The sequence below is a fragment of the Ranitomeya variabilis genome, chromosome 3, assembly GCF_051348905.1.
Source record: "Ranitomeya variabilis isolate aRanVar5 chromosome 3, aRanVar5.hap1, whole genome shotgun sequence".
NCBI classification, from domain to species: Eukaryota; Metazoa; Chordata; class Amphibia; order Anura; family Dendrobatidae; genus Ranitomeya; species Ranitomeya variabilis.
This window is the reverse complement of record NC_135234.1, coordinates 102,427,219-102,452,484: the sequence shown is the minus strand read 5'-3', so window position 1 is coordinate 102,452,484 and position 25,266 is coordinate 102,427,219. Positions and strand designations below refer to the sequence as shown.

Here is a 25,266-nt window from a genome sequence, read left to right as displayed (position 1 = left end):
TCATGTGCGACACCATGCTGCATCCAATGAAGGACACAAGTCGCCCGTTCTAGCAATCGTGGTGGGAGCCCCTAGTAGTCACCACCCATCCTGTGGATACAGGTACACCCCTTGAAGCTGAGCATACATTAGTGATCACAAACAGATATCTTCTTGTCCAGGATTGGTCTGTGAATGTTGCCGTTTTGGACCAAATTGCCATAGGCTAATATTACCGACCTGTGGATTATCCTAGGCTCCATAGATACATTGCCAGTCTGTTGTTCCAAATTATTATTATTATTATTTTTTTTTAGTATAGCACCCGAAAAATGAAAAGAACAACAACAAACAAACAAAACTAAACCACAAGATGGCAGATGAACTTTCTGACCTATCTATTGGTCACTCTGTTCTGTATTACCAAAAAGGCACTAATGGTGGGTGGAAAACGCCGTGAATGCCTCCGGCCACCCAGGACCTCGTGTGTCGGACTCCTCTAGAACATCTCATACGACCACAGTAGATGGACGATGCATGATCGGCCGTACATTCAGTATTCAGTCTTCTGCAGTCGTCAGCTGCCAGTGGGGAGGATGATTGAGAATTGTACAGTGCGGTCACAGCACATATTACAGCAAACAAATGTCACTGTGAAGTCACCATTTCAATTGTTAATTTGATTTTAATGGTGCTGGGGAAGGCCTACATCTGGGATCCATTCACATGCCAAGATGTATGGAGCCGAACACACGGTTATTCCGATCTCACAGGACGACACGGGGCCTGGAAAGGCTCGGTAACAGCAGAGTACATTAACCTCTTCTCTACAGACAAATGTCCACTGATGGAGAGAGGCAAGGCCCGCACATCACAGGAGGGGGAAGGGGTCTGCCATCTCTGACAAGAAGAAAAATCAACGGTAGTGGCCATGGATAGCATCAATAGTGTATCTCCACACACCACACACTATGGCCGGGCTCCAAGCATCAACGGCCTCTAGGTTACCTCTGGCTGCAATGGTGTGTGATGTATGTACACTCACCGGCCACTTTATTAGGTACACCTGTCCAACTTCTGGTTAACACTTAATTTCTAATCAGCCAATCACATGGCGGCAACTCAGTGCATTTAGGCATGTAGACATGGTCAAGACAATCTCCTGCAGTTCAAACCGAGCATCAGTATGGGGAAGAAAGGTGATTTGAGTGCCTTTGAACGTGGCATGGTTGTTGGTGCCAGAAGGGCTGGTCTGAGTATTTCAGAAACTGCTGATCTACTGGGATTTTCACGCACAACCATCTCTAGGGTTTACAGAGAATGGTCCGAAAAAGAAAAAAAATCCAGTGAGCGGCAGTTCTGTGGGCGGAAATGCCTTGTTGATGCCAGAGGTCAGAGGAGAATGGGCAGACTGGTTCGAGCTGATAGAAAGGCAACAGTGACTCAAATCGCCACCCGTTACAACCAAGGTAGGCCTAAGAGCATCTCTGAACGCACAGTGCGTCGAACTTTGAGGCAGATGGGCTACAGCAGCAGAAGACCACACCGGGTACCACTCCTTTCAGCTAAGGACAGGAAACTGAGGCTACAATTTGTACAAGCTCATCGAAATTGGACAGTAGAAGATTGGAAAAACGTTGCTTGGTCTGATGAGTCTCGATTTCTGCTGCGACATTCGGATGGTAGGGTCAGAATTTGGCGTAAACAACATGAAAGCATGGATCCATCCTGCCTTGTATGGAGCATCTTTGGGATGTGCAGCCGACAAATCTGCGGCAACTGTGTGATGCCATCATGTCAATATGGACCAAAATCTCTGAGGAATGCTTCCAGCACCTTGTTGAATCTATGCCACGAAGAATTGAGGCAGTTCTGAAGGCAAAAGGGGGTCCAACCCGTTACTAGCATGGTGTACCTAATAAAGTGGCCGGTGAGTGTATATATGTATGTATATAAGATGGACAGAGGAAATTCTAAAGCGGTTTGGTTTTCCTGCATCACTGGGGTTGTGCAGGTTTGAGAGCAATGTCTGCAGTCACTCTATGTGAATCATGACAGTCTGCAGTGCACACACTGTCTTGACCCCCCAGCACTACGGATGCAAGCGAGCAGTCACATGATTTTTGATTTGCTTCCATGCGATCACATGCAAACTAGCCCTATCCGGCTTTTTTTTAATAGTAGTGAATTGAGAGAAGCAGAATGCGTCTAGTCGGCATGTGACCGCATCCATACAAATGACATACATGTGGTCATGTGACTGCTTGCTCGCACCGGCAATACCGGGGAATCGTGACAATGTGCACACTGCTCACTGTCATGATTCAGACGTCTGCAGTCACATGGGGTGATGTCAGACAATGCTCTGAAACCTGGACAACCCCTTTAAGAACTACAACCCCCCTGCAGAATACCAAAGCAGAGGGACATAGTTTTACATGCGATGCTTAACAACAGCGCCAAGCGCTTTCTTAGGTCACTCTGCATGTTAAGATCTGCTTGTTGTGGTTGTATTATGGCTGAACGGAACCGGCCTCAGACCAAGATGTTAAAAAATTCTTTGTCTGCCATTTCTATGTGTTCCTAGCAATGCAGTGTGACTATATGGTGCCTTTACAGCTTGTTCATCAGGTTTCCTACTAATGCCATAGGATGAAGGGATGTGTTAGTAATAGCTTATATATGGCAATGATTATGGGAAAAAAAAAAAAAAAAAAAAAAAAAAATATATATATATATATATATATATATATATATATATATATATATATATATATATAGTGCTTAAAATGTAATATGGCACCTGCCCTATTATACTGATATAACGCTGCCCTGGCATTTGCGCTCCGGCGTGCATGTCAAAGCAGCAATTTATTTTTATCCTCCTGACATGAGACAAATTTTTGGTGACATCATTTATCAAAAGATGTGGACGTATGCAAAGCTGGCGGTGGTGATGCATGCAGGACAGAATGAAACATTCAGAGGGATCAAGAGGTTTTGCTTTTGTGCGTGCCTCCAAAACACACGGTCTATTAGAGACGACTCATTGAGCACAATCTCTGATGTCTGGAATTATCGGAGATGCATGTAAAGATGCACAATGTGCTGCAGCAGTGGATTTTGCAGGGTAATAAAGGTTAATGGTGGCTCTCCAATCCTCAGCATGTTGAATATGATAGTGATAACCAATTTAAAATTGGACATAGTGATTTTCCCACAACAGACTGTAGTTAGAAGACAGTATAGATCTTCAGAACCAATGTTAGAATAGAGTATAGATCTTCAGAACCAATGTTAGAATAGAGTATAGATCTTCAGAATCAGAAGTCATGTAAGAATATAGTATAGGTCTCCAGAACCAGAAGTCATGTAAGAATAGAGTATAGGTCTCCAGAACCAGAAGTCATGTAAGAATAGAGTATAGGTCTCCAGAACCAGAAGTCATGTAAGAATAGAGTATAGGTCTCCAGAACCAGAAGTCATGTAAGAATAGAGTATAGGTCTCCAGAACCAGAAGTCATGTAAGAATAGAGTATAGGTCTCCAGAACCAGAAGTCATGTAAGAATAGAGTATAGGTCTCCAGAACCAGAAGTCATGTAAGAATAGAGTATAGGTCTCCAGAACCAGAAGTCATGTAAGAATATAGTATAGGTCTCCAGAACCAGAAGTCATGTAAGAATATAGTATAGGTCTCCAGAACCAGAAGTCATGTAAGAATATAGTATAGATCTCCAGAACCAGAAGTCATGTAAGAATATAGTATAGATCATCAGAACCAGAAGTCATGCAAGAATATAGCATAGATCTCCAGGACCAGAAGTCATGTAAGAATAGAGTATAGATCTCCAGAACCAGAAGTCATGTAAGAATAGAGTATAGGTCTCCAGAACCAGAAGTCATGTAAGAATATAGTATAGATCTCCAGAACCAGAAGTCATGTAAGAATAGAGTATAGGTCTCCAGAACCAGAAGTCATGTAAGAATATAGTATAGATCTCCAGAACCAGAAGTCATGTAAGAATATAGTATAGATCATCAGAACCAGAAGTCATGTAAGAATATAGCATAGATCCCCAGGACCAGAAGTCATGTAAGTATAGAGTATAGATCTCCAGAACCAGAAGTCATGTAAGAATAGAGTATAGGTCTCCAGAACCAGAATTCATGTAAGAACATAGCCTAGGTCTCCAGAACCAGAAGTCATGTAAGAATATAGTATAGATCTCCAGAACCAGAAGTCATGTAAGAATAGAGTATAGATCATCAGAACCAGAAGTCATGTAAGAATAGAGTATAGATCTCCAGAACCAGAAGTCATGTAAGAATAGAGTACAGATCTCCAGAACCAGAAGTCATGTAAGAATAGAGTATAGGTCTCCAGAACCAGAAGTCATGTAAGAATATAGTATAGATCTCCAGAACCAGAAGTCATGTAAGAATATAGTATAGATCATCAGAACCAGAAGTCATGTAAGAATATAGCATAGATCTCCAGGACCAGAAGTCATGTAAGAATAGAGTATAGATCTCCAGAACCAGAAGTCATGTAAGAATAGAGTATAGGTCTCCAGAACCAGAAGTCATGTAAGAGTATAGTATAGATGTCCAGAACCAGAATTCATGTAACATTAGAGTATAGATCTCCAGAACCAGAAGTCATGTAAGAATATGGGATAGATCTCCAGAACCAGAAGTCATGTAAGAGTATAGTATAGATGTCCAGAACCAGAAGTCATGTAAAAACTGATTATAATGCGTGTGCTACAACTACTTTATGTAACCTTAAAGCTGATCTGACACCAAATTTGACAATACAAACTGCATTCAGTATTAAATAAATCACTTAGACCTGATCAGACTGGAGTATTTACTTTGAAAATCTGTCAGAATGGCTGTATAACCAATCTCTGAAAGTTTACACACAATCTCCTCCCACCTAGTCTGATTGACAGCTCCTCAGTGTCCCATCTGCTGCTGAGATCTTACGCTGTTCAGTACAAGCTGCAGATGTCAGACAGGCGGGGTGGTGGGAGAGTGCACACTGGGACTCATAAGCTCCTTCACTCTTTAGCTGGACGTATCACATGCCCATCTGAATATCAGTATTATATAGGCATCATGACTTGGATTTTCAAAGTAAGTACAGCCGCCATATCAGGGTTCTATACACAGTAGGTAACAAAGGAGCCATCATTCACAACAGATGATGTCACAGCTCCTCCGCACCCCACTTCATGCAGACCTATGCTAAGATCAGAGCATTAATAGTGTATTATTTTTTGTTCCAGTTTATACATTTTCTGTAGTATAGATTGTGATGTGAAATAAAATTGTATAAAAACGTAATTTAGACAATAGGCCATTTTCAGATTACACATTCTCTTTACTGATATGTTATCCCTCCTGATTAATATAAGACTAATGGATCTACTTCTGTCAACAGACGACCAATTAGCTGAAGAAAAAAAAAAGGATTTAGCCTGGGTTTTTAAAGAGAAACTGTCAGCAGATTTTCACCATGTAATCTGATAGCAGCGTGATGTAGGGGCTGGGAGCCTGATCACTGCGGTATGTCACTTACTGGGCTGTGTGTTGTTGTTTCAGTGTTTTATCAGCATGAGATTATCACTACATGACAAGGCATCTTGTGCCATCCAGTCTTCCTGCTCCGATTAGCAGATTTCTGCCTATGCATAGTGTTCGCAAAAAGCTTAGTGGTGTAGCCGGGGTTATACAGGACTCAGCATTCTGAGCACTGCTAGAGAAAACAGTGATTGTATTACAATGACAGCAAGCAGCCCAGCAAGTGACACATTGCTGGAATCAGGGTCTCAGCCCCTACATAATTCTGCTCTCAGATTACAAAGCAATAACCTGGTAACAGATACTCTTTAAGACTGATCTGAGAGTGCATATCCTGTTTATAAGGAGCAATGAGGGGACACTAGCTATTGGTCACATAATTTTTCGGATTTCGTTATCCGTTGTGTGTTGACCGTCATGAATAAACATGGGGACATTCCTTTTCCACAGACCTCTCGGATCCAGTGTGCATGGGGACGGCATAGAGCAGAGGCAGTAGTTATAATCCGGACTATCGTGTTCAGCTCCAGTGGTTGGGAATCCATTAGTGAGCGGTGGATTTCCGCACCCCCAGGATCAGGCCAAGGGCACTTACTTTAAGATTGCCGTTCTTGGTGTTTAGCTGCTGCTCGAGCTGAGAGATTTGAGAAGCGGAGTTTTCTCGGAGCTTTGTAAGACTGGCCTGTAACCGCTGCACATCTTCCACAAGTTGGGCTATTTCACGCTCCTTTGCGGTAAGTTCAACTTCCATATTAGAGCGATCTGATCCCTCCGTCGTCTGATCCTGGAGAGACAGGAGAGTTTCACAAGTTACTCCAATGGAGTGAGACGTACAGTAAAGCAATGTGCATAATACTGGGCTGGGACAGCGGCTGCTGTGTAGAAATGAAAATGGGACTTATCCGGTCGCTGTAACGGAAACCTTTCATTATCCTATACTACTAAATCTGCCCATCTGGCTGACATCTATCCCTCTACACCTCCCGACATATATGCACACTCCGCTCAGCTGTGCATGCATGTGCTTTATATCAAGACATCTCTCTGGTGGCGGCTTATCTGCACTTCCTGAGAACAATGAATAAGACACATTGAAATCCAACTTTCCAATACTCCCCCCCCTGAAAAAATTGGGTAGGTAGAGTCAGGACAGCCCCATAGACGGTAGGTGGATGCCGCTGCAATAAGCAGATTCATGCATCATTAATCTTATGTACACGGCCAGATCATATGTTTATATTGACAAGATATGCCATAAATGGCCATTAGATGCACATCGATTTTGAGAAAGAGTCCTGCCGTTTCCATTTATTCCTATTCATGTTAGTGGGAGCTCCGAAAATTACCCAGCATGCACGAAGGGCGGCTTTCATCTTTTGGACATTTATGACAAACCCTTACAATATGTCATAATTGTCCCAAATGAGACAACCCCTTTAAGGTCTTGTTTGCAACTGAAAGTGTGGCATGCTATTAAAAGGAATTTGTCATCACATTTTTGTCACCTAATCTGAGAGCAGCATAATGTAGGGACAAAGACCATGATTCTAGCGATGTGTCACTTACTGGTTAACTTGCTGTAGATTTTGATACAATTATTGTTTTATCAGCAGGAGATTATCAGGACTATTTAACCTGCTGCTAAATAGTCCTCCATGTTCTTGAGTTCAGCAGATCTAGCAGTTCTCTGAATGCTGAGCCTTGTATAACCCGGCCCACACCACTGATTGACAGCTCACTGACCGTTTACAGTGTACGCAGAAAGCTGCCAATCAGTGGTAGGGTGGGGTTATACAGGGCTCAGCATTCAGAGAACTACAAGATCGGCCATAGAGAAAACATGGATTTTATCAAAACTGCAACAAGCAGCCCAGTAAGTGACACGTTGCTGGAATCAGGGTTTCTGTCTGTACTGTACACTATGCTGCTCTCAGATGTGGTAGCAAAAACCCTGTGACCGACCCCCTTTAAGTTAGCTATACACTTAGAAGGATTAGGTGTGGGCCACATGAGTGCTTGGTCAACAAGCATCCCATCTCCCCCGCACACATGCCTGCTCAGCCCATGGGGCATATACTCTCAATAGAAGAGTTACCAGACGCTGGCAGGAGAACAAATGATCGGGCATCTTGAAATCCAACATACCTGAACCTTACTTAGCCCGACATCTGCCACGCGAGTAGATTTTGGACACTACCATACACAGTGAATGGTCATGTGGTCGCACTGAAACAGCCCGCACCGTTTACACCAGCAGTCACAATCTTGCAATGGCAAAACAACTGCAAGTACTTTATAAAGGACAGTCTCTTAAAGGGATTGTGTCAGCAGGATCGCATACCCTAATCTATATATGTGCACATGTGGCTATAACAAACACAAATACAGCTATACCTCTACATGGGAGAGTTCGTTCCTCGGTTACTGAGAAATCAGCATTTGAATTGATATATAAGAGAGGATGAAAAGCTATTAGTAGATCTGAAGCCTCTGTCACTCCAGCTCTATTCCTACCCAGTGCTGCCATCTGCTGCTTGACTGACAGCCTCCATGCTGTGTGACTTCAAGGAAAGCAGTAAGTCAAGCAGGAGGCGGTGACGCTGGGTAGTGAATAGAGCTGGAGTGACGCAGACTTCTGATTGACAATTAGCGCTTCAACATCATTTGGATATACATTCAAACCCTGATTTCTCAGTAAGGGAGGAGCGGACTGGCCAAATAATGGTATTGTTGGACTTGTCTTTGGAAGAGCTCCATGCACATATAGTCTGTGGGGTGGTATCCTGCTGACAGAGTCCTTTTAAAGGGGCAATTTAATATCGCGTGGCAAGTATCAAGAACTATCTGCTGGATTATTAATAATAGGAGTAAATTTGGTGTCACATCCTCATAGAGAATAAAAACGTAATCATAAAGCGCATTTTCACCGTATCCGGCGGCTTCTGCGCCTGTGAGGCATGGTGGAGGGATGTGTTCGCTGACGAGAGCTGCTCCTTTAAGGCCTCTGCTTCTCTCTGTGCCACCTCTGCTCTCTAAAGGAAGGGGAAAAAAAAGGTGAAGAGAGAAATACATTCATTTTAACAACTGACAATTAATCTGGGAACATTCATCAATTCATGCCCGGCTGACTATAATTGATTTTCCTAAACACTCAACCTAATAAATGTTAGGGGGGGGAAGGGAGGAGGAAAAAAACTGGAAAGTGATGGATTTTTATTTTAAACAGTACAAGGAAGAAATAATTGAGCGATTATGACAGTAATTTAACGCTAGAAGCAAGGAATCCCCTGCTGCTGTTAATGCTGCAGCCCACTGAATTTATCAGGCTGAATAAATATGAGGAGAAATGGAATCTTTTTTATTCAATTTATTTCTATCCTCACGCCGAGAATGATTTCATTTCAGAATTACTTGTGGGAATGACTCATGGGGGGAGGCACAGAAGGAAGCTTCTAATCTGGTGGGGTTGGATTCCACTCAGCCAATGGAAGGCACCAGCTGGCAATAAAGGGGTTAAAATGGTGGCAGGATGGCGTCAGGTGAAGTAGCCACACAAGCTCTAAGGAGGACGCCAATCCGCCGAGTGTGTAATTCACAGCTGAATGGGATTATTTCACACCGGCTGAGGAATCGGATTTCATCAGGAATATTGTGCTCGACTAGGATGTGTGTGGAGGCAGAAGCGTCGGCTACAGAAGTGGCTAGCCACGAGAGGAGGGCAGGTCTCAGATCTTCACCTGCACCTACTAATAGTCACAGGATTAAAGGGAAAAGTCTGTCAGCGGCACAACTTACAAGGAAACTGTCAGTAAGAAAATGACTGTTCAAACCAAACACAGGCGCTCAGTGCATCATGGCGGGGCCAAATATTTACATACACCTTCCCACCTACTTGTGTTCCATCTATCTCCACCTTTTTGCTTGTTTTCCATCTATCGCCCCTTCCCCCTCTTCTTTGATTGACAGCTCTGGCTTCACAGAATCAGAGAAGGAGGGAGATAGATGGAAAACAAGCCGGTGTGAAGGTGTATGTAAATGTTTGGCTCCGCCATGGAGCACCGAGCGCCTGTCATTGGTTTGAACAGTCATTCTGTGCTGACTGAGTCCCTTTAAGATGTGCCCCCGATCTCATAATTATAACCATAGGATTCAAGATCGGGGGGCTTCTCCAGAAAAGGGGCACACATATTGGGTTATGAGAAGGAACGGAAGTGATTTTCATAAGGAGATTTCCCTTGATGCACATGTCATTTCTCAGCCAATAATGAATTAAACATTACAGCAGTGGCAACTATTAAGAAATAATAACTGATGATTGCACTGACTGCTGGTACACATTGTCCGCCCTAGAGCAGTGTGTGTGTTGCCACCATAGACATAACATAGAATGTAGCCTATGTTAGTAATGGTGTATATGTAGGAATGGTGTATATGTTAGTAATGGTGTCCTATGTAGGAATGGTGCATATGTTAGTAACGGTGTCCTATGTAGGAATGGTGTATATGTCAGTAACGGTGTCCTATGTAGGAATGGTGTATATGTTAGTAACGGTGTCCTATGTGGGAATGGTGTATGTTAGTAACGGTGTCCTATGTAGGAATGGTGCATATGTTAGTAACGGTGTCCTATGTAGGAATGGTGTATATGTCAGTAACGGTGTCCTATGTAGGAATGGTGTATATGTTAGTAACGGTGTCCTATGTGGGAATGGTGTATGTTAGTAACGGTGTCCTATGTAGGAATGGTGTATATGTTAGTAACGGTGTCCTATGTAGGAATGGTGTATATGTTAGTAATGGTGTCCTATGTAGGAATGGTGTATATGTTAGTAACGGTGTCCTATGTGGGAATGGTGTATATGTTAGTAACGGTGTCCTATGTAGGAATGGTGTATATGTTAGTAATGGTGTCCTATGTAGGAATGGTGTATATGTTAGTAATGGTGTCCTATGTAGGAATGGTGCATATGTTAGTAACGGTGTCCTATGTAGGAATGGTGTATATGTTAGTAACGGTGTCCTATGTAGGAATGGTGTATATGTTAGTAATGGTGTATATGTAGGAATGGTGTATATGTTAGTAATGGTGTCCTATGTAGGAATGGTGTATATGTTAGTAACGGTGTCCTATGTAGGAATGGTGTATATGTTAGTAATGGTGTCCTATGTAGGAATGGTGTATATGTTAGTAATGGTGTCCTATGTAGGAATGGTGTATATGTTAGTAACGGTGTCCTATGTAGGAATGGTGTATGTTAGTAACGGTGTCCTATGTAGGAATGGTGTATATGTTAGTAACGGTGTCCTATGTGGGAATGGTGTATATGTTAGTAACGGTGTCCTATGTAGGAATGTAGTCTATGTTAGTAACGGTGTATATGTGGGAATGGTGTATATGTTAGTAACGGTGTCCTATGTAGGAATGTAGTCTATGTTAGTAACGGTGTCCTATGTGGGAATGGTGTATATGTTAGTAATGGTGTATATGTAGGAATGGCGTATATGTTAGTAACGGTGTCCTATGTAGGAATGGTGTATATGTTAGTAACGGTGTCCTATGTAGGAATGGTGTATATGTTAGTAATGGTGTATATGTGGGAATGGTGTATATGTTAGTAACGGTGTCCTATGTAGGAATGGTGTATATGTTAGTAACGGTGTCCTATGTTGGAATGGTGTATATGTTAGTAACAGTGTCCTATGTAGGAATGGTGTATATGTTAGTAATGGTGTCCTATGTAGGAATGGTGTATATGTTAGTAACGGTGTCCTATGTAGGAATGGTGTATATGTTAGTAATGGTGTATATGTGGGAATGGTGTATATGTTAGTAACGGTGTCCTATGTAGGAATGTAGTCTATGTTAGTAACGGTGTCCTATGTAGGAATGGTGTATATGTTAGTAACGGTGTATATGTTAGTAATGGTGTCCTATGTAGGAATGTAGTCTATGTTAAGGTACCTTCACACTAAACGATATCGCTAGCGATCCGTGACGTTGCAGCGTCCTGGCTAGCGATATCGTTTAGTTTGACACGCAGCAGCGATCAGGATCCTGCTGTGATGTCGCTGGTCGTTGAACAAAGTTCAGAACTTTATTTGGTTGTCAGACCGGCGTGTATCGTCGTGTTTGACACCAAAAGCAACGATACCAGCGATGTTTTACACTGGTAACCAGGGTAAACATCGGGTTACTAAGCGCAGGGCCGCGCTTAGTAACCCAATGTTTACCCTGGTTACCCGGGGACCTCGGCATCGTTGGTCGCTGGAGAGCGGTCTGTGTGACAGCTCCCCAGCGATCAAACAGCGACGCTGCAGCGATTGGCATCGTTGTCGCTATCGCTGCAGCGTCGCTTAATGTGAAGGTAGCTTTAGTAACGGTGTCCTATGTAGGAATGGTGTATGTTAGTAATGGTGTCCTATGTAGGAATGGTGTATATGTTAGTAACGGTGTCCTATGTGGGAATGGTGTATATGTTAGTAACGGTGTCCTATGTAGGAATGGTGTATATGTTAGTAACGGTGTCCTATGTGGGAATGGTGTATATGTTAGTAACGGTGTCCTATGTGGGAATGGTGTATATGTTAGTAACGGTGTCCTATGTGGGAATGGTGTATATGTTAGTAATGGTGTCCTATGTGGGAATGGTGTATATGTTAGTAACGGTGTCCTATGTAGGAATGGTGTATATGTTAGTAACGGTGTCCTATGTGGGAATGGTGTATATGTTAGTAACTGTGTCCTATGTGGGAATGGTGTATATGTTAGTAACGGTGTCCTATGTGGGAATGGTGTATATGTTAGTAACGGTGTCCTATGTGGGAATGGTGTATATGTTAGTAATGGTGTCCTATGTGGGAATGGTGTATATGTTAGTAACGGTGTCCTATGTAGGAATGGTGTATATGTTAGTAACGGTGTCCTATGTGGGAATGGTGTATATGTTAGTAACTGTGTCCTATGTGGGAATGGTGTATATGTTAGTAACGGTGTATATGTTAGTAATGGTGTCCTATGTAGGAGTGGTGTATATGTTAGTAACGGTGTCCTATGTGGGAATGGTGTATATGTTAGTAATGGTGTCCTATGTAGGAATGGTGTATATGTTAGTAATGGTGCCCTATGTAGGAATGGTGTATATGTTAGTAACGGTGTCCTATGTGGGAATGGTGTATATGTTAGTAACGGTGTCCTATGTAGGAATGGTGTATATGTTAGTAACGGTGTCCTATGTAGGAATGGTGTATATGTTAGTAACGGTGTCCTATGTAGGAATGGTGTATATGTTAGTAACGGTGTCCTATGTGGGAATGGTGTATATGTTAGTAACGGTGTCCTATGTGGGAATGGCGTATATGTTAGTAATGGTGTCCTATGTGGGAATGGTGTATATGTTAGTAACGGTGTCCTATGTAGGAATGGTGTATATGTTAGTAATGGTGCCCTATGTAGGAATGGTGCATGTAAAAACATTCATTAGATCTCTAACAACAGAGAACTACTAAGGCCGCAGCTCTCCTGAAAACAAGCGCCATTGCATAGGACCTGAGTAATTGTATTGTAAGTAATCAGAAGCTCCCTCTGATCCATTGGACATAACATCCGGACTGCTTTCATGTAGATCCCATAAAAAAAAAAAAAATTGTGGGTCGGCATCTGCACGAAAAGCATGTGTTCACGGAACACATCTCCGTCCTAATACATAAAAATCCATTCAAAGAAAGCCCAGATCCCAGAGCTTTTCAGCGCGATCTTGCACTCCCAGAAGATGTGCTTAATCAAAACGTCGTGTTCAGCGCTCGCCTGCCAAAAGACCTTGGTTAGGACTACAAATCCTTCTTGGAGAAAAGCAAATGTGTGCATGCCAAAGCAGAGGCAAATAACTCCGGTCTAGAGCCGAGACCAGGACACAGTTCTCGGCGGGATATCATGGCGTACATTAGAAGGCTTCTAACACTGCCATCATCGTATCATGAAATTTCAATACCGCATTGTTTCTTAAAGGAATTATTACCGAATGTACAATATCCCCTCGTACGTGTATAAATATGATGTAGAAGGGTTGTTTTTTTATTTGTTAATTTGGAACTTTCCCAAAAGAAACATTGGAGACGACATGAGATGGGTGGCCGGGATCCAGCTCCTCACCTGCGCCTGGAACGTGTGGATACTAGTGCTTACAGTAACAGTCTACAATCAGACATATTTTGTCGTCTTTCGGTTGAAATGAGGTTTGTGAACCACGGTGACATGAGACAATTACATGCTGCTCAAGGACTGATCAAGTTACCTGGTTGGCTCGCTCAAGATCAGTCATGATCATTTCAATCTCATCGGCCCTAGAAATGAAGGGGAAGAGAAAACACAAATAGGTAAAGCTGGTAAATACAAAATAATGTGTTAAAAAAGTTTGATTAACCAGTGATCAATATATGTTCAGCATGATTCTGGACTCTTGGACCCAGTCGTCAGTATAGTAAAGCACCGTGTCGGGTACTACACTGGAGGTCTTACACAGTTTTAGGAGACAAGGTGCTTATGTCTATGGCATTATTTCCAGTTGTAGGTTCATTCTCACATCAGTAGGAGACCAAGAACTCAGCCTCGGCCATAGCCATCACACATTGATACACAGGTGCAAAGGGGGAAAAGAGGAACAATAAGGTCAATAAGGTTTAAACAAGACTAATGTCCATCAAGCTCAACCAAGGGATGGGAAAAGTTACAAGGAAGGGTTATATGTACAACCACTATGCATGATCCGGTCAGCCCCAGAAGAGCTAATCTTTCCTTCCTGATCCCACTGACAAATCCATTGTACCAAACATTCAGAAAATAACTTTTCACAAGTAGATTATTATTTGTGTTAGTTTTTTTTCTAGCAAAAAGGCCTTTTTTGTAACTATGAATAATTCCCACTGGGACCAGCTCCTGAGGTGGACAAGCATTGTTGGGTAGCTCTTTACGGAATGGTGGGCTTCTTCTCTCACTAGGATCAGTCCTCTCATTTGATGAATAAATGCCCCCATACACAGTAAATTAAACGTTTCTAAACCTGCTGATTTCAGTTGGACAACCTGACCATTGGGTCATGATGGCCTCCAATTCTCTCCCAGCAGATGATGTCGGGGGCCTATCCTTTTGTTCTCAGGGCAGATAAGTTGTCACCAGAGGAATCTGGTAGTAGTGTTATCCCCTCAGCCCAAGAAAACACTAGCACACGCATCATGATCAGGTGTATGGTGGAATATGGGATATATTGCTGTCACCCAAATGATGGTTCGGCTGACTGCTATGTCATGTACTGGGACCCTGGCATGGGACAAATGATCACTTGGCTGACAAGCTGTCAAATGCGATCACCAATACGCAAATTCTGCTCATCAAAATGTATATTATTCATTTATGATTTGATTATATAGCCCAACATATTCCACAGCGCTTTACAGACATCATCACTGCTCCCATTGGGGTCCACAATCTACATCCCCTATCAGTAGGTCTTGGCAGTGTGAAAAGAAACCGGAGAAACCCACACGAGCACGAGGAGAACATACAAACTCCTTGCAGATGTTGTCCATGGTGGGATTTGAGCTCGGGCCCCCAGTGCTACAGTACACTAACCAATAAGCCACCATGCTGCCCACGATGTGTAGATCCTTGCATTGCAGCTCCACCAATAAGTCTATGGGCAGAGATTAAAGTAAAAGTATATGACCATGCTTATAGTAATATTAGGACCATAACCCTGAAGCAGAGGTAATGAGGTGGCATTGTATGAATGAATAGACGCATGCGAGCTCGATAGAACGCTTTATTTCCCAATCAGTTCCTAGGCATCCATTCTAAACACACAGACTGCATGTAATCAATGCGTGGCAGAAACTAAACGAACACTATTTTTGTCATTGAAAGTGGCCCACAGAATTACGTGGGGATCACTTTTTGACATATCTCTCCCTCTGTAATTGCAGCTGTTTACATTCCAGTCTTCTTGTTTAAGAAGTGAGGCTCGGCTCAAAACAGCTCCTAATTATAGGTCCGCACTGTAAATATGAATTCATCTTAATCTCTACATGTATAAATATTTCTATTCATGTTTCACGTTCAAACCAGACCCTGTATTGGTATTTTAAATGATTTCCTTGCTAATAAACATTTTAGCAAAATGTAACTCTTTTCTTTTTTTAATACTGGCCAACCGTTGTGCCCTATTTTGGTCAGATCGGAGGATATTCTAATAGAAGAGCACAGTTTATCCTTTGTAAATCCACCACTAACAGAGATCAGACAAAGCGTTTGTATCGCCAGCTGGGCTAACCCCTACCATCAAAAGTTACGGTTATCTTTTTCTCTTTTCATATTTTATCTTTTCCTTTTATTGCTAAAGTCCACCATAACTGATACAGTCAAAGTATTGCCCTAGGTGGCCCAATCATGTGACCTGATGTCTGCATTCTGCAGATGTGCACGGCAGGCAGCGATAATATCACGATCACAGAGGCCACGAGTAACCCCAGTGAATACAATAAACCTATGGGTCCGTATCTGACATAACAGTCCAGCTTCTGATATATATTACAAGGGGTGATTGGGGTATAAGCCATCTTGCTATCCAGTTCGCTTATTGGTGAAAGATTTATTTAGACAGGTCAATAATCGGGAAATGAGAGTTTGTAGGACACTTACCCAACCATCAGTCTCTTCAAGCAGGATGGCAATCACCCGATAAACAAGCAAAACGCTCATTCATTGTGGCCGATTTTTAAATGGGCTTAAAAATCATCACTGTCAACAGCACATCGGCCAGTGTAAACAGGAGACGTGCTGCCGATCACACAATATTCTCTGGACATAGAACGGCCATACTAATGATCGTTCTGTGCATGTAGCATTAAGGCTTCCTATCTAGACTGCCCATCGATCGGCTGGCATGTAGCTCATCGCTGGTCATTTAACTGCCGGGGTTGGCACGTCTAAAGGGGTCTTACACTAGACTGAGTTTATCACTGCTAACACACCAAGGGTCCGATCATGTTCGCCCAATGGGGCTCACGTATGTAGTCCACATTTAAGGAATCAGCGATCTTTGTCTATGGTGGCTTTGCTAAATGATCATTATAACAACTAGTTCCATTTGTTATCATTTCCATCTGACTGATAATTCCTTGTCCTTTATATGGGTCCAAGGAATTCAAAATGACACATAGTATCATGTTCTATTTACAGTGCAAAGGAATCTTATCTTTAGGTGATAACCGTCCTGTTATCATCCTCACTGCTATCTGGGTTATTTATGATAAGGCTGTAGAGATGGCGGCACTTAATGGTTTATTACATAACTGTGCTTAAGTTCTGTTTTAGGTTTATTGAAGGCAGATAAGGCACATGATTCATAGAAGATAGCTTCTGACCCCTCGGGCTCAGCACTCATATGTATTTGACTGGCTCCTGATGGTGGCTTAAGACATCCATACACATGAGACCCACATCGGACAAACCCGACGATATCTTCGGGCTCCGCCGACAGTCTAATGTGAATAGGGCCTCCCAACTCTCCCCTGATATATGAGGAGATAAGGATCTGCATGTCAGATTTCAGATCTCTTTGTTCTCTGGGAGATTAGCTGCCGCCAAAGAATTCTGGCAGCGGCTCTCTCCTCTTGTACTCAGGAGCGCTCCTCAGAGCTAGTGCTCCTGTGTATGGTGCCTTCAGGAGTGATAATGGTCGGCCAAATGATTAGCAGCTATTTATTGTGTATGATGCCCATCATTAACTAGAACCGATGGCTCATTTCCTAGTAGAGCAGAAGATCAGCATGCTGAAATGCAATATATTGAATATGTTATTGACGGTTTTCAGGGGCAACCAGTGATTTTGTGACTGCTACTACATAACACACAGTAATAACCCTAACCCTAACCCATCTCTTCAACCTATCACTAACAACTGGTGTTTTCCCCTCAAGCTTTAAACATGCCTCCATCACACCTATCCTCAAAAAGCCTTCTCTTGACCCATCCTCTGTATCTAGCTATCGCCCTATATCACTTCTCCCCTGTGCCTCAAAACTACTGGAACAACACGTCTACCTTGAACTGTCCTCCCATCTCTCTTCTTGCTCCCTCTCCATTCCACTGAAACTGCCCTAACTAAGGTCACCAATGACCTCTTAACCGCCAAGAGCAAGCGACACTACTCTGTTCTCCTCCTCCTCGACCTATCGGCTGCCTTTGACACAGTGGACCATTCCCTATTATTACAGACCCTCTCATCCCTTGGCATCACAGACTTGGCCCTATCCTGGATCTCACCATACCTAACAGACCGGACATTCAGCGTCTCCCACTCACACACCACCTCCTCACCTCGCCCCCTATCTGTCGGAGTCCCACAAGGTTCAGTCCTTGGGCCCCTGCTCTTCTCCATTTACACCTCTGGCCTGGGACAGCTCATAGAATCTCATGGCTTTCAGTATCACCTCTACGCTGATGACACACAGATCTACATCTCTGGACCAGATATCACCTCCCTACTAACCAGAATCCCTCAATGTCTGTCCACTATTTCATCCTTCTTCTCCGCTAGATTTCTGAAACTTAACATGGACAAAACATAATTCATCATCTTTCCCCCATCTCACGCGACCTCCCCAACGAACCTATCCATTACAGTAAATGGCTGCCCACTCTCCCCAGTCCCACAAGCTCGCTGCCTCGGGGTTATCCTTGATGCTGATCTCTCCTTCAAACCACATATCCAAGCCCTTTCCACTTCCTGCCGACTTCAACTCAAAAATATTGCACAAATCCGTTCATTCCTCAACCAAGAATCTGCAAAAACCCTAGTCCATGCCCTCATCATCTCTCGCCTTGACTACTGCAACCTCCTGCTCTGTGGCCTCCCCTCAAACACTCTCGCACCCCTCCAATCTATTCTAAACTCTGCTGCCCGACTAATCCACCTGTCCCCCCACTATTCTCCGGCCTCTCCCCTCTGTCAATCCCTTCACTGGCTCCCCATTGCCCAGAGACTCCAGTACAAAACCCTAACCATGACGTACAAAGCCATCCACAACCTGTCTCCTCCATACATCTGTGACCTCGTCTCCCGGTACTTTCCTACACGCAACCTCCGATCCTCACAAGATCTCCTTCTCTACTCCCCTCTTATCTCCTCTTCCCACAATCGTATACAAGATTTCTCTCGCGTATCACCCCTACTCTGGAACCCTCTACCACAACACATCAGACTCTCGCCCACCATCGAAACCTTCAAGAAGAATCTGAAGACCCACCTCTTCCGACAAGCCTACAACCTGCAGTAACCACCGATCAACCAACCGCTGCACGATCAGCTCTATCCTCACCTACTGTATTCTCACCCATCCCTTGTAGATTGTGAGCCTTCGCGGGCAGGGTCCTCTCTCCTCCTGTACCAGTTATGACTTGTATTGTTCAAGATTATTGTACTTGTTTTTATTATGTATACCCCTCCTCACTTGTAAAGCGCCATGGAATAAATGGCGCTATAACAATAAATAATAATAATAATAATAATAATAATAATGCAAATTGGTGTTTAAGGGTGAAAAACCTTTTTTAAATCTTAAACATTAACAAAACATTTTTTATTTAATTATCCTCCACATATTGCAAAAGTATTGCCTTCTTGTAATCCAGTCTATTACTTTACGTGCTTCTCTCCCAAATTCTGTAGTGCGGTTTCACACATCCAGAAGCTGCTTTCAACTGGTCAGAGACCTAATTTACTGAGTATTGGACAATTTTCGAGATGTCCTGCAAAAAACGAGCAACACTGGACAAGCAGAAGCGCATTTAACGCTAGAAGAGATGTGACATATCTGCACAATTACAGCTAGGCAAAAAAATGACATGGTAAAATATGACCACTGCATAACTTCATTAGTATTCTATATCACTAAGATATCCATATCTATCTAAGTTTAAAGTAAGTCGGGATTTTATTCTCCAATGCAACTTTTCAGCAAGGAAGTCTCCTTTCTAGGGAGTTTTTCCTTTTATTGGATTTCTGTAGGGACTCGTGCAGATGACGTTTTAATCTCATGCTATCTGTGGATTTGACATATAGCGCTCGTACCCATGTTATTCTGGGAGGTTGCGCACATGTTTGATTTTTTTACTTGGACTGAGGGAAAAAAAGAATTGCAGTATGCACGGTTTGCCTCCAAGAAATGGAAGGCACTGACTAGACCATTCATATCTATGATGGGACCGTGCAGAAAAATTGGATTGCACTCTGATGACATCCAAGTGTGATCCGATTTTCACAGACTGAAATAATTCTCTCCACCTCCGTGAAAATCGGATCACACTCTGAACAAACTCTGATCTGACTGTGATTAGCATAATCAGATGGATTTTCTCGGATGTGGAGGACACGGTCGTCTGCACCTGCCCTGAGGTGGCCAGCACTTAGGACCTTGCACACATACACTGTGCTGCTCCATTTAATCAAATCGATTAATCAATCATACAAATTAGATGTCCAAAGTATATACAGAAATCAGCAGTCCTGTACAATACAGTGAAGGAAATAATTATTTGATCCCTTGCTGATTTTGTAAGTTTGCCCACTGACAAAGACATGAACAGTCAATTTTAAGGGTAGGTTAATTTTAACATTGAGAGATAGAATATCAAAAATAAAATCCAGAAAATCACATTGTATAAATTATATAAATTTATTTGCATTTTGCAGTGAGAAATAAGTACTTGATCCCCTACCAACCATTAAGAGTTCTGGCTCCTACAGACCAGTTAGACGCTCCTAATTAACTAGTTACCTGCATTAAAGACAGCTCTCTTACATAGTCACCTTTATAAAAGACTCCTGTCCACAGACTCAATTAATCATTCAGACTCAACCTCTACAACATGGGCAAGACCAAAGAGCTTTATAAGGATGTCATGGACATGAGGAAGGTGAGAGATCAGCCTAAAGCTACACGGGGGGGAACTTGGTTAATGATCTCAAGGCAGCTGGGACAACAGTCACCAAGAAAACCATTGGTAACACATTACGCCGTAAAGGTTTAAAATCCTGCAGTGTCCGCAAGTACCCTGCTCAAGAAGGCACATGTGCAGGCCCATCTGAAGTTTGCCAATGAACACCTGGATGATTCTGTGAGTGACTGGGAGAAGGTGCTGTGGTCAGATGAGACACAAATTGAGCTCTTTGGCATTAACTCAAAGCGCCATGTTTGGAGGAAAATAAATGCTACCTATGACCCAAAGAACACCGTCCCCACTGTCAAGCATGGAGGTGGAAACATTATGTTTTCAGGGTGTTTCTCTGCTAAGGGCACAGGACTACTTCACCGCATCAATGGGAGAATGGACGGAGACATGTACTGGAAAATCCTGAGTGAAAACCTCATTCCCTCCACCAGGACATTAATAATGAGTCATGGCTGGGTCTTCCAGCAAGACAATTACCCAAAACATACAGCCAAGGCAACAAAGGAGTGGCTCAAAAAGAAGCACATTAAGGTCATGGAATGGCCTAACCAGTCTCCAGACCTTAATCCCATAGAAAACTTATGGAGGGAGTTGAAGTTCCTAGTTGCAAAGCGACAGCCTCAAAATCTTAATGATTTAGAGATGATCTGCAAAGAGGAGTGGACCAAAATTCACCTGACATGTGCACAAACCTCATCATCAACTACAAAAACCGTCTGACTGTGGTGCTTGCCAACAAGGGTTTTACCACCAAGTATTAAGTCTTGTTTGCCAGAGGGATCAAATACTTATTCTCACTGCAATATGCAAATAAATGTATATAATTTATACAGTGTGATTTTCTGGATTTTATTTTTGATATTCTATCTCTCAATGTTAAAATTAACCTACCCTTAAAATTATAGACTGTTCATAATTATTTCCTTCACTGTATATAGGGATCAGAGCTGGTCTTACACTTAATAATGTAACCCTTTAACAGAAACCATGTTGTAATATGTTCTTTTATGATTGGAAAGGTTCATTTTTAACTTACTGACAATAAATAATAGACTTGATGAGGCCCCAGATCATAAACCCACACAACACATCAGTAACCAGGAGGGAACTGCTGAGAAAACAGAAATTCCATTCCGCACAATCTACACATGTAAGAATTTACTCCACAATTGGCCTCCAGTGGCCCAACATGGTGTCCAAATAACTTAGGTGTGAAAAGAAAGGGGGCAAACAGAATGGTACAGACAATATGTGAAATGCAGGTCACAGCTCTGCATGTGACCCACTGAGCAATCACAGCCATCGCCTGGAACTGTCACTCAAGGTTCAATCGTTCCAGTGCTGGACAAATTGAACAGCTGTGTCCCGGAGAATTAAGTGTACTGCGTGATTCATAGTGGATCTATGAAGGGAGGCATGCGAGAATGTCCTGAGCTCAGTAATGCATTATCGGCTCTCCTGCCATAGATTAGGGTAATGCTTCATCCATCATGTAATAGAATATTATTGACACAGATTGTCAAACATTAAAAATACCCCTCCAGACTGGTGTACACGGTTATTGGGATCATTTATAAGGATCTCTATAGACATAATATAATGGTGCATTTCCTAAAGGAAAGATATGCATGCACATGTGTCAGTGATGGATGATCCTGAACTGTTTTGCGCAAGACCATAATTTCCTAACACTTCAACTTAACCAGTAAGTATTCTCTTCAGCATTCTGCATTGCATATTTATTAAGAGCCAGCATATTCCACAGCGCGTTGTAGACTATCATCACTGTCCCCGTCGGGGCTCACAATCTTAATCGCTTAGCAATATGTCTTTGTAGTATGGGAGGAAACCGGAATACCCGGAGGAAACCCACCCAAACACGGCGAGAACATACAAACTCCTTGCAGTGGTTGTCCTTGGTGGGATTTGCACCCAGGACCCCATCGCTGCAAGGCTGCAGTGCTGACCACTGAGCCACTGCACTGCCAGATATGTAAAACGGCCTTATAAATATATCTATAACTTGAATTAAAAACATTAAAAAAATAAAACATCCACAAATATAATCTTGGAAAGCAACAAAGGACATTCAAAGGCAATATTGTTTGGGCGCCCTGTAATTATGCTGGTCATGACCCTGAAGAATACAAAGTAACTCTATGAAAATCCAATCTATTGACCTGTTCAATAAATGGCCCAGTGGGGGGTCACATACTAACAAAGGCACATTAATGTGTGACAAATAATACATCTAAACAATATCACAAAGTTATGTAAGGGTGTAAGAGACGAGGAAGAAAATCAATAATAAAGATGGAAAATAAATAATACAATACAACTAGAGATAGGCGAACCGAACAGTAAAGTTCGGCGTCTGCACCGAACACCTACTGTCTGGGCATGGGTACCTTACACGGACCTACGGTCACTGGTGTCAGCTGATGGGACTACAGCTCCCATCATCCAACACCTGCTGCCACTAATAACAGTGACTGGGAGTATCCATCAGCCGCTCCTGCGCTGTTGGTAAATAATTTAAAAAAAAACGGCGTAGTTTCCCCAGTATTTTTGATAACCAGCCAGGCAAAACTCACAGCTGGGGGCTGCAACCCTCAGCTGTCAGCTTCAACAAGGCTAGTTATGAAGAATAGAGGGGTCCCCACGCTGTTTTTGTTAATTATTTAAATAAATAATGTAAAAAAAATGGCATTGGGTACCCCCATTTCTGACAACCAGCCTTGCTAAAGCCTGTAGCGGTGAAAAGCGGGGTTCATAGTTGTGGGGTTGATGTCACCATTGTATTATCGGGTGACATCAAGCCCATGGCTTAGTAATGGAGAAGCGTCTATAAGACACCTATCCATTACTAATCCTATAGTTACATGGTAAATAAAGACACAGCAAGAACAAAGTCTTTTATTAGAAATAAAACAAAACACACTTTTACTTTTTTATTTAAAAAACATCCCTGACATATTAAGACAGTCGGCCAGCCCCGCAATGTGTATGGATGGTAGAACAAACCTCCCTCTCTACTCGGCCTAGCAAGCAGGGCTGAGGAGCCGGAGTCGGAGCCCATTTTAGTGGAGTCTGAGTCGGAGGTTTGGCTTACCGACCCACAGCCCTGCTAGCCAGTTCCCTTGTCATTACCTTAAACAGAGAAGGTTGCGACAGTCTTAATCTTGAGCTACTGTCCAAGGCTGGACTTTAAAACATCACCACATGACATGGCACTGCGTAGATACGGGTGGCTATGTCTGGTTTTAATCGCTTAGTGATGCTGACGTGCCGCCATTGTGTCCAGCCACCAGCTTATTGTAACCAGACTTGTTTAATCCGTCTTCCTGAAGAAGAGACATGTCTATGCGGTGATGACTAAAATGGTCTTCAGGACACTTTGTCTATTGCTTTCAAGTAACTGTCTGTTCGTCTGGAGTAAATATTTGCCTACTGCGGCTAAATTGTTTGTTAATGTTAAATGCTGGAATTACATATTGTTTATCACCATAGCAACAACATGAAAAGAATCATTGCCTCCATTTTAATTCCGATGAATCTTGATGTTTAATTAAATTAAGCACAATGGAGAAGAAAATCGGAGCTGGAATGCTCTGGAAAAAAATAATAAAAATCAGCAGATCAACAGAATAAAGAACGTGTATGCGTAGGGACTTAAAAGGGAGATTAACTGAAATATATAGATACAAAAATCTTCACTTCTTCCAAAGGGATCAGCGATGTCACAACCTTCCTACAGCTGGTAGCAGGGGAAAAGCATAAAATGTCCTCCATGTAAAGCCTGACTTAAAGGGGAACTCCAGAACATAAGACACCGATGGGCTGTTCTCAGAATAGGACATCAATGGGGTCACACTTCTAGAACCCTGCCGATGGGGGGCTGTAGTATTCCTATCAACTGAACTTCAAAGACTAAGACCCCATTCATACTTAGATACGACTGGATACATGAGAATCGATGTGGGATTTCCTGGTGTGGGTAGAAGTCAGCCGCACTTGGGTTCTGGAATAATTGCTGTGGGCAGACATTATTCTCTGTGCATTAAGGGGGATTCATACATCCGTGTGTTATAGTCAGCATACGGCCCACGACGCCCGAGCGCATGACTGTGGGGCTGTTAAAGGGAGTCTGTCACCTTCTCACCTACTTGTTTTCCCTCTATCTCCGCAATTCTCTGGCTCTATAAAGCCAGAGCTGTCAATCAAAATAGACAGGGGTGGAGAAAGAGGGAAAACAAGTTAGTGGGAAGATGCACTTAAGTGTTTGGCCACACCAAGGGTGCACCATGTGCCTGTACTTGGTTTAAACAGTCAATTTTCAATCTGGGCTGACAGACTCACACGTATTCTTGGCCACTGCGGATTTTTCCACAGCAGATTTGATAAATCTGCAGGGCAAAAACGCTGCGTTTTTGCTGCAGATTTATAGCGGATTTACCGCGGTTTTCACTGCGGTTTTACAACTGCGGTTTTCCATAGGGACAGCTGTGAAACCGCTGTGGAATCCACAGAAAGAAGTGACATGCTGAGGAATGTAAACCGCTGCGTTTCCGCACGTTTTTTTCCGCAGCATGTGCACAGCGGTTTTGGTTTCCCATAGATTTACATTGAACTGTAAACTCATGGAAAACTGCTGCGGACCCGCAGCTGCAGAAATGCTGCAGATCCGCAGCGTTTT

General features: G+C 42.8%; 1 protein-coding gene across 3 annotated transcripts in view; it reads right to left on the bottom strand.

The window, feature by feature from the left end:
- CUX1 (cut like homeobox 1) overlaps positions 1-25,266 on the bottom strand; it is a 447,664-nt gene that overhangs the window by 178,378 nt on the left and 244,020 nt on the right. For all 3 annotated transcript variants that reach the window (XM_077294437.1, XM_077294435.1, XM_077294436.1), the window contains exons 9-11: positions 13,858-13,906; positions 8,494-8,598; positions 6,162-6,350 (exon numbers count right to left, since the gene is read on the bottom strand). In XM_077294437.1, coding sequence (XP_077150552.1) covers positions 6,162-6,350; positions 8,494-8,598; positions 13,858-13,906 — 343 coding nt within the window. The remainder of the gene's footprint in view (positions 1-6,161; positions 6,351-8,493; positions 8,599-13,857; positions 13,907-25,266) is intronic.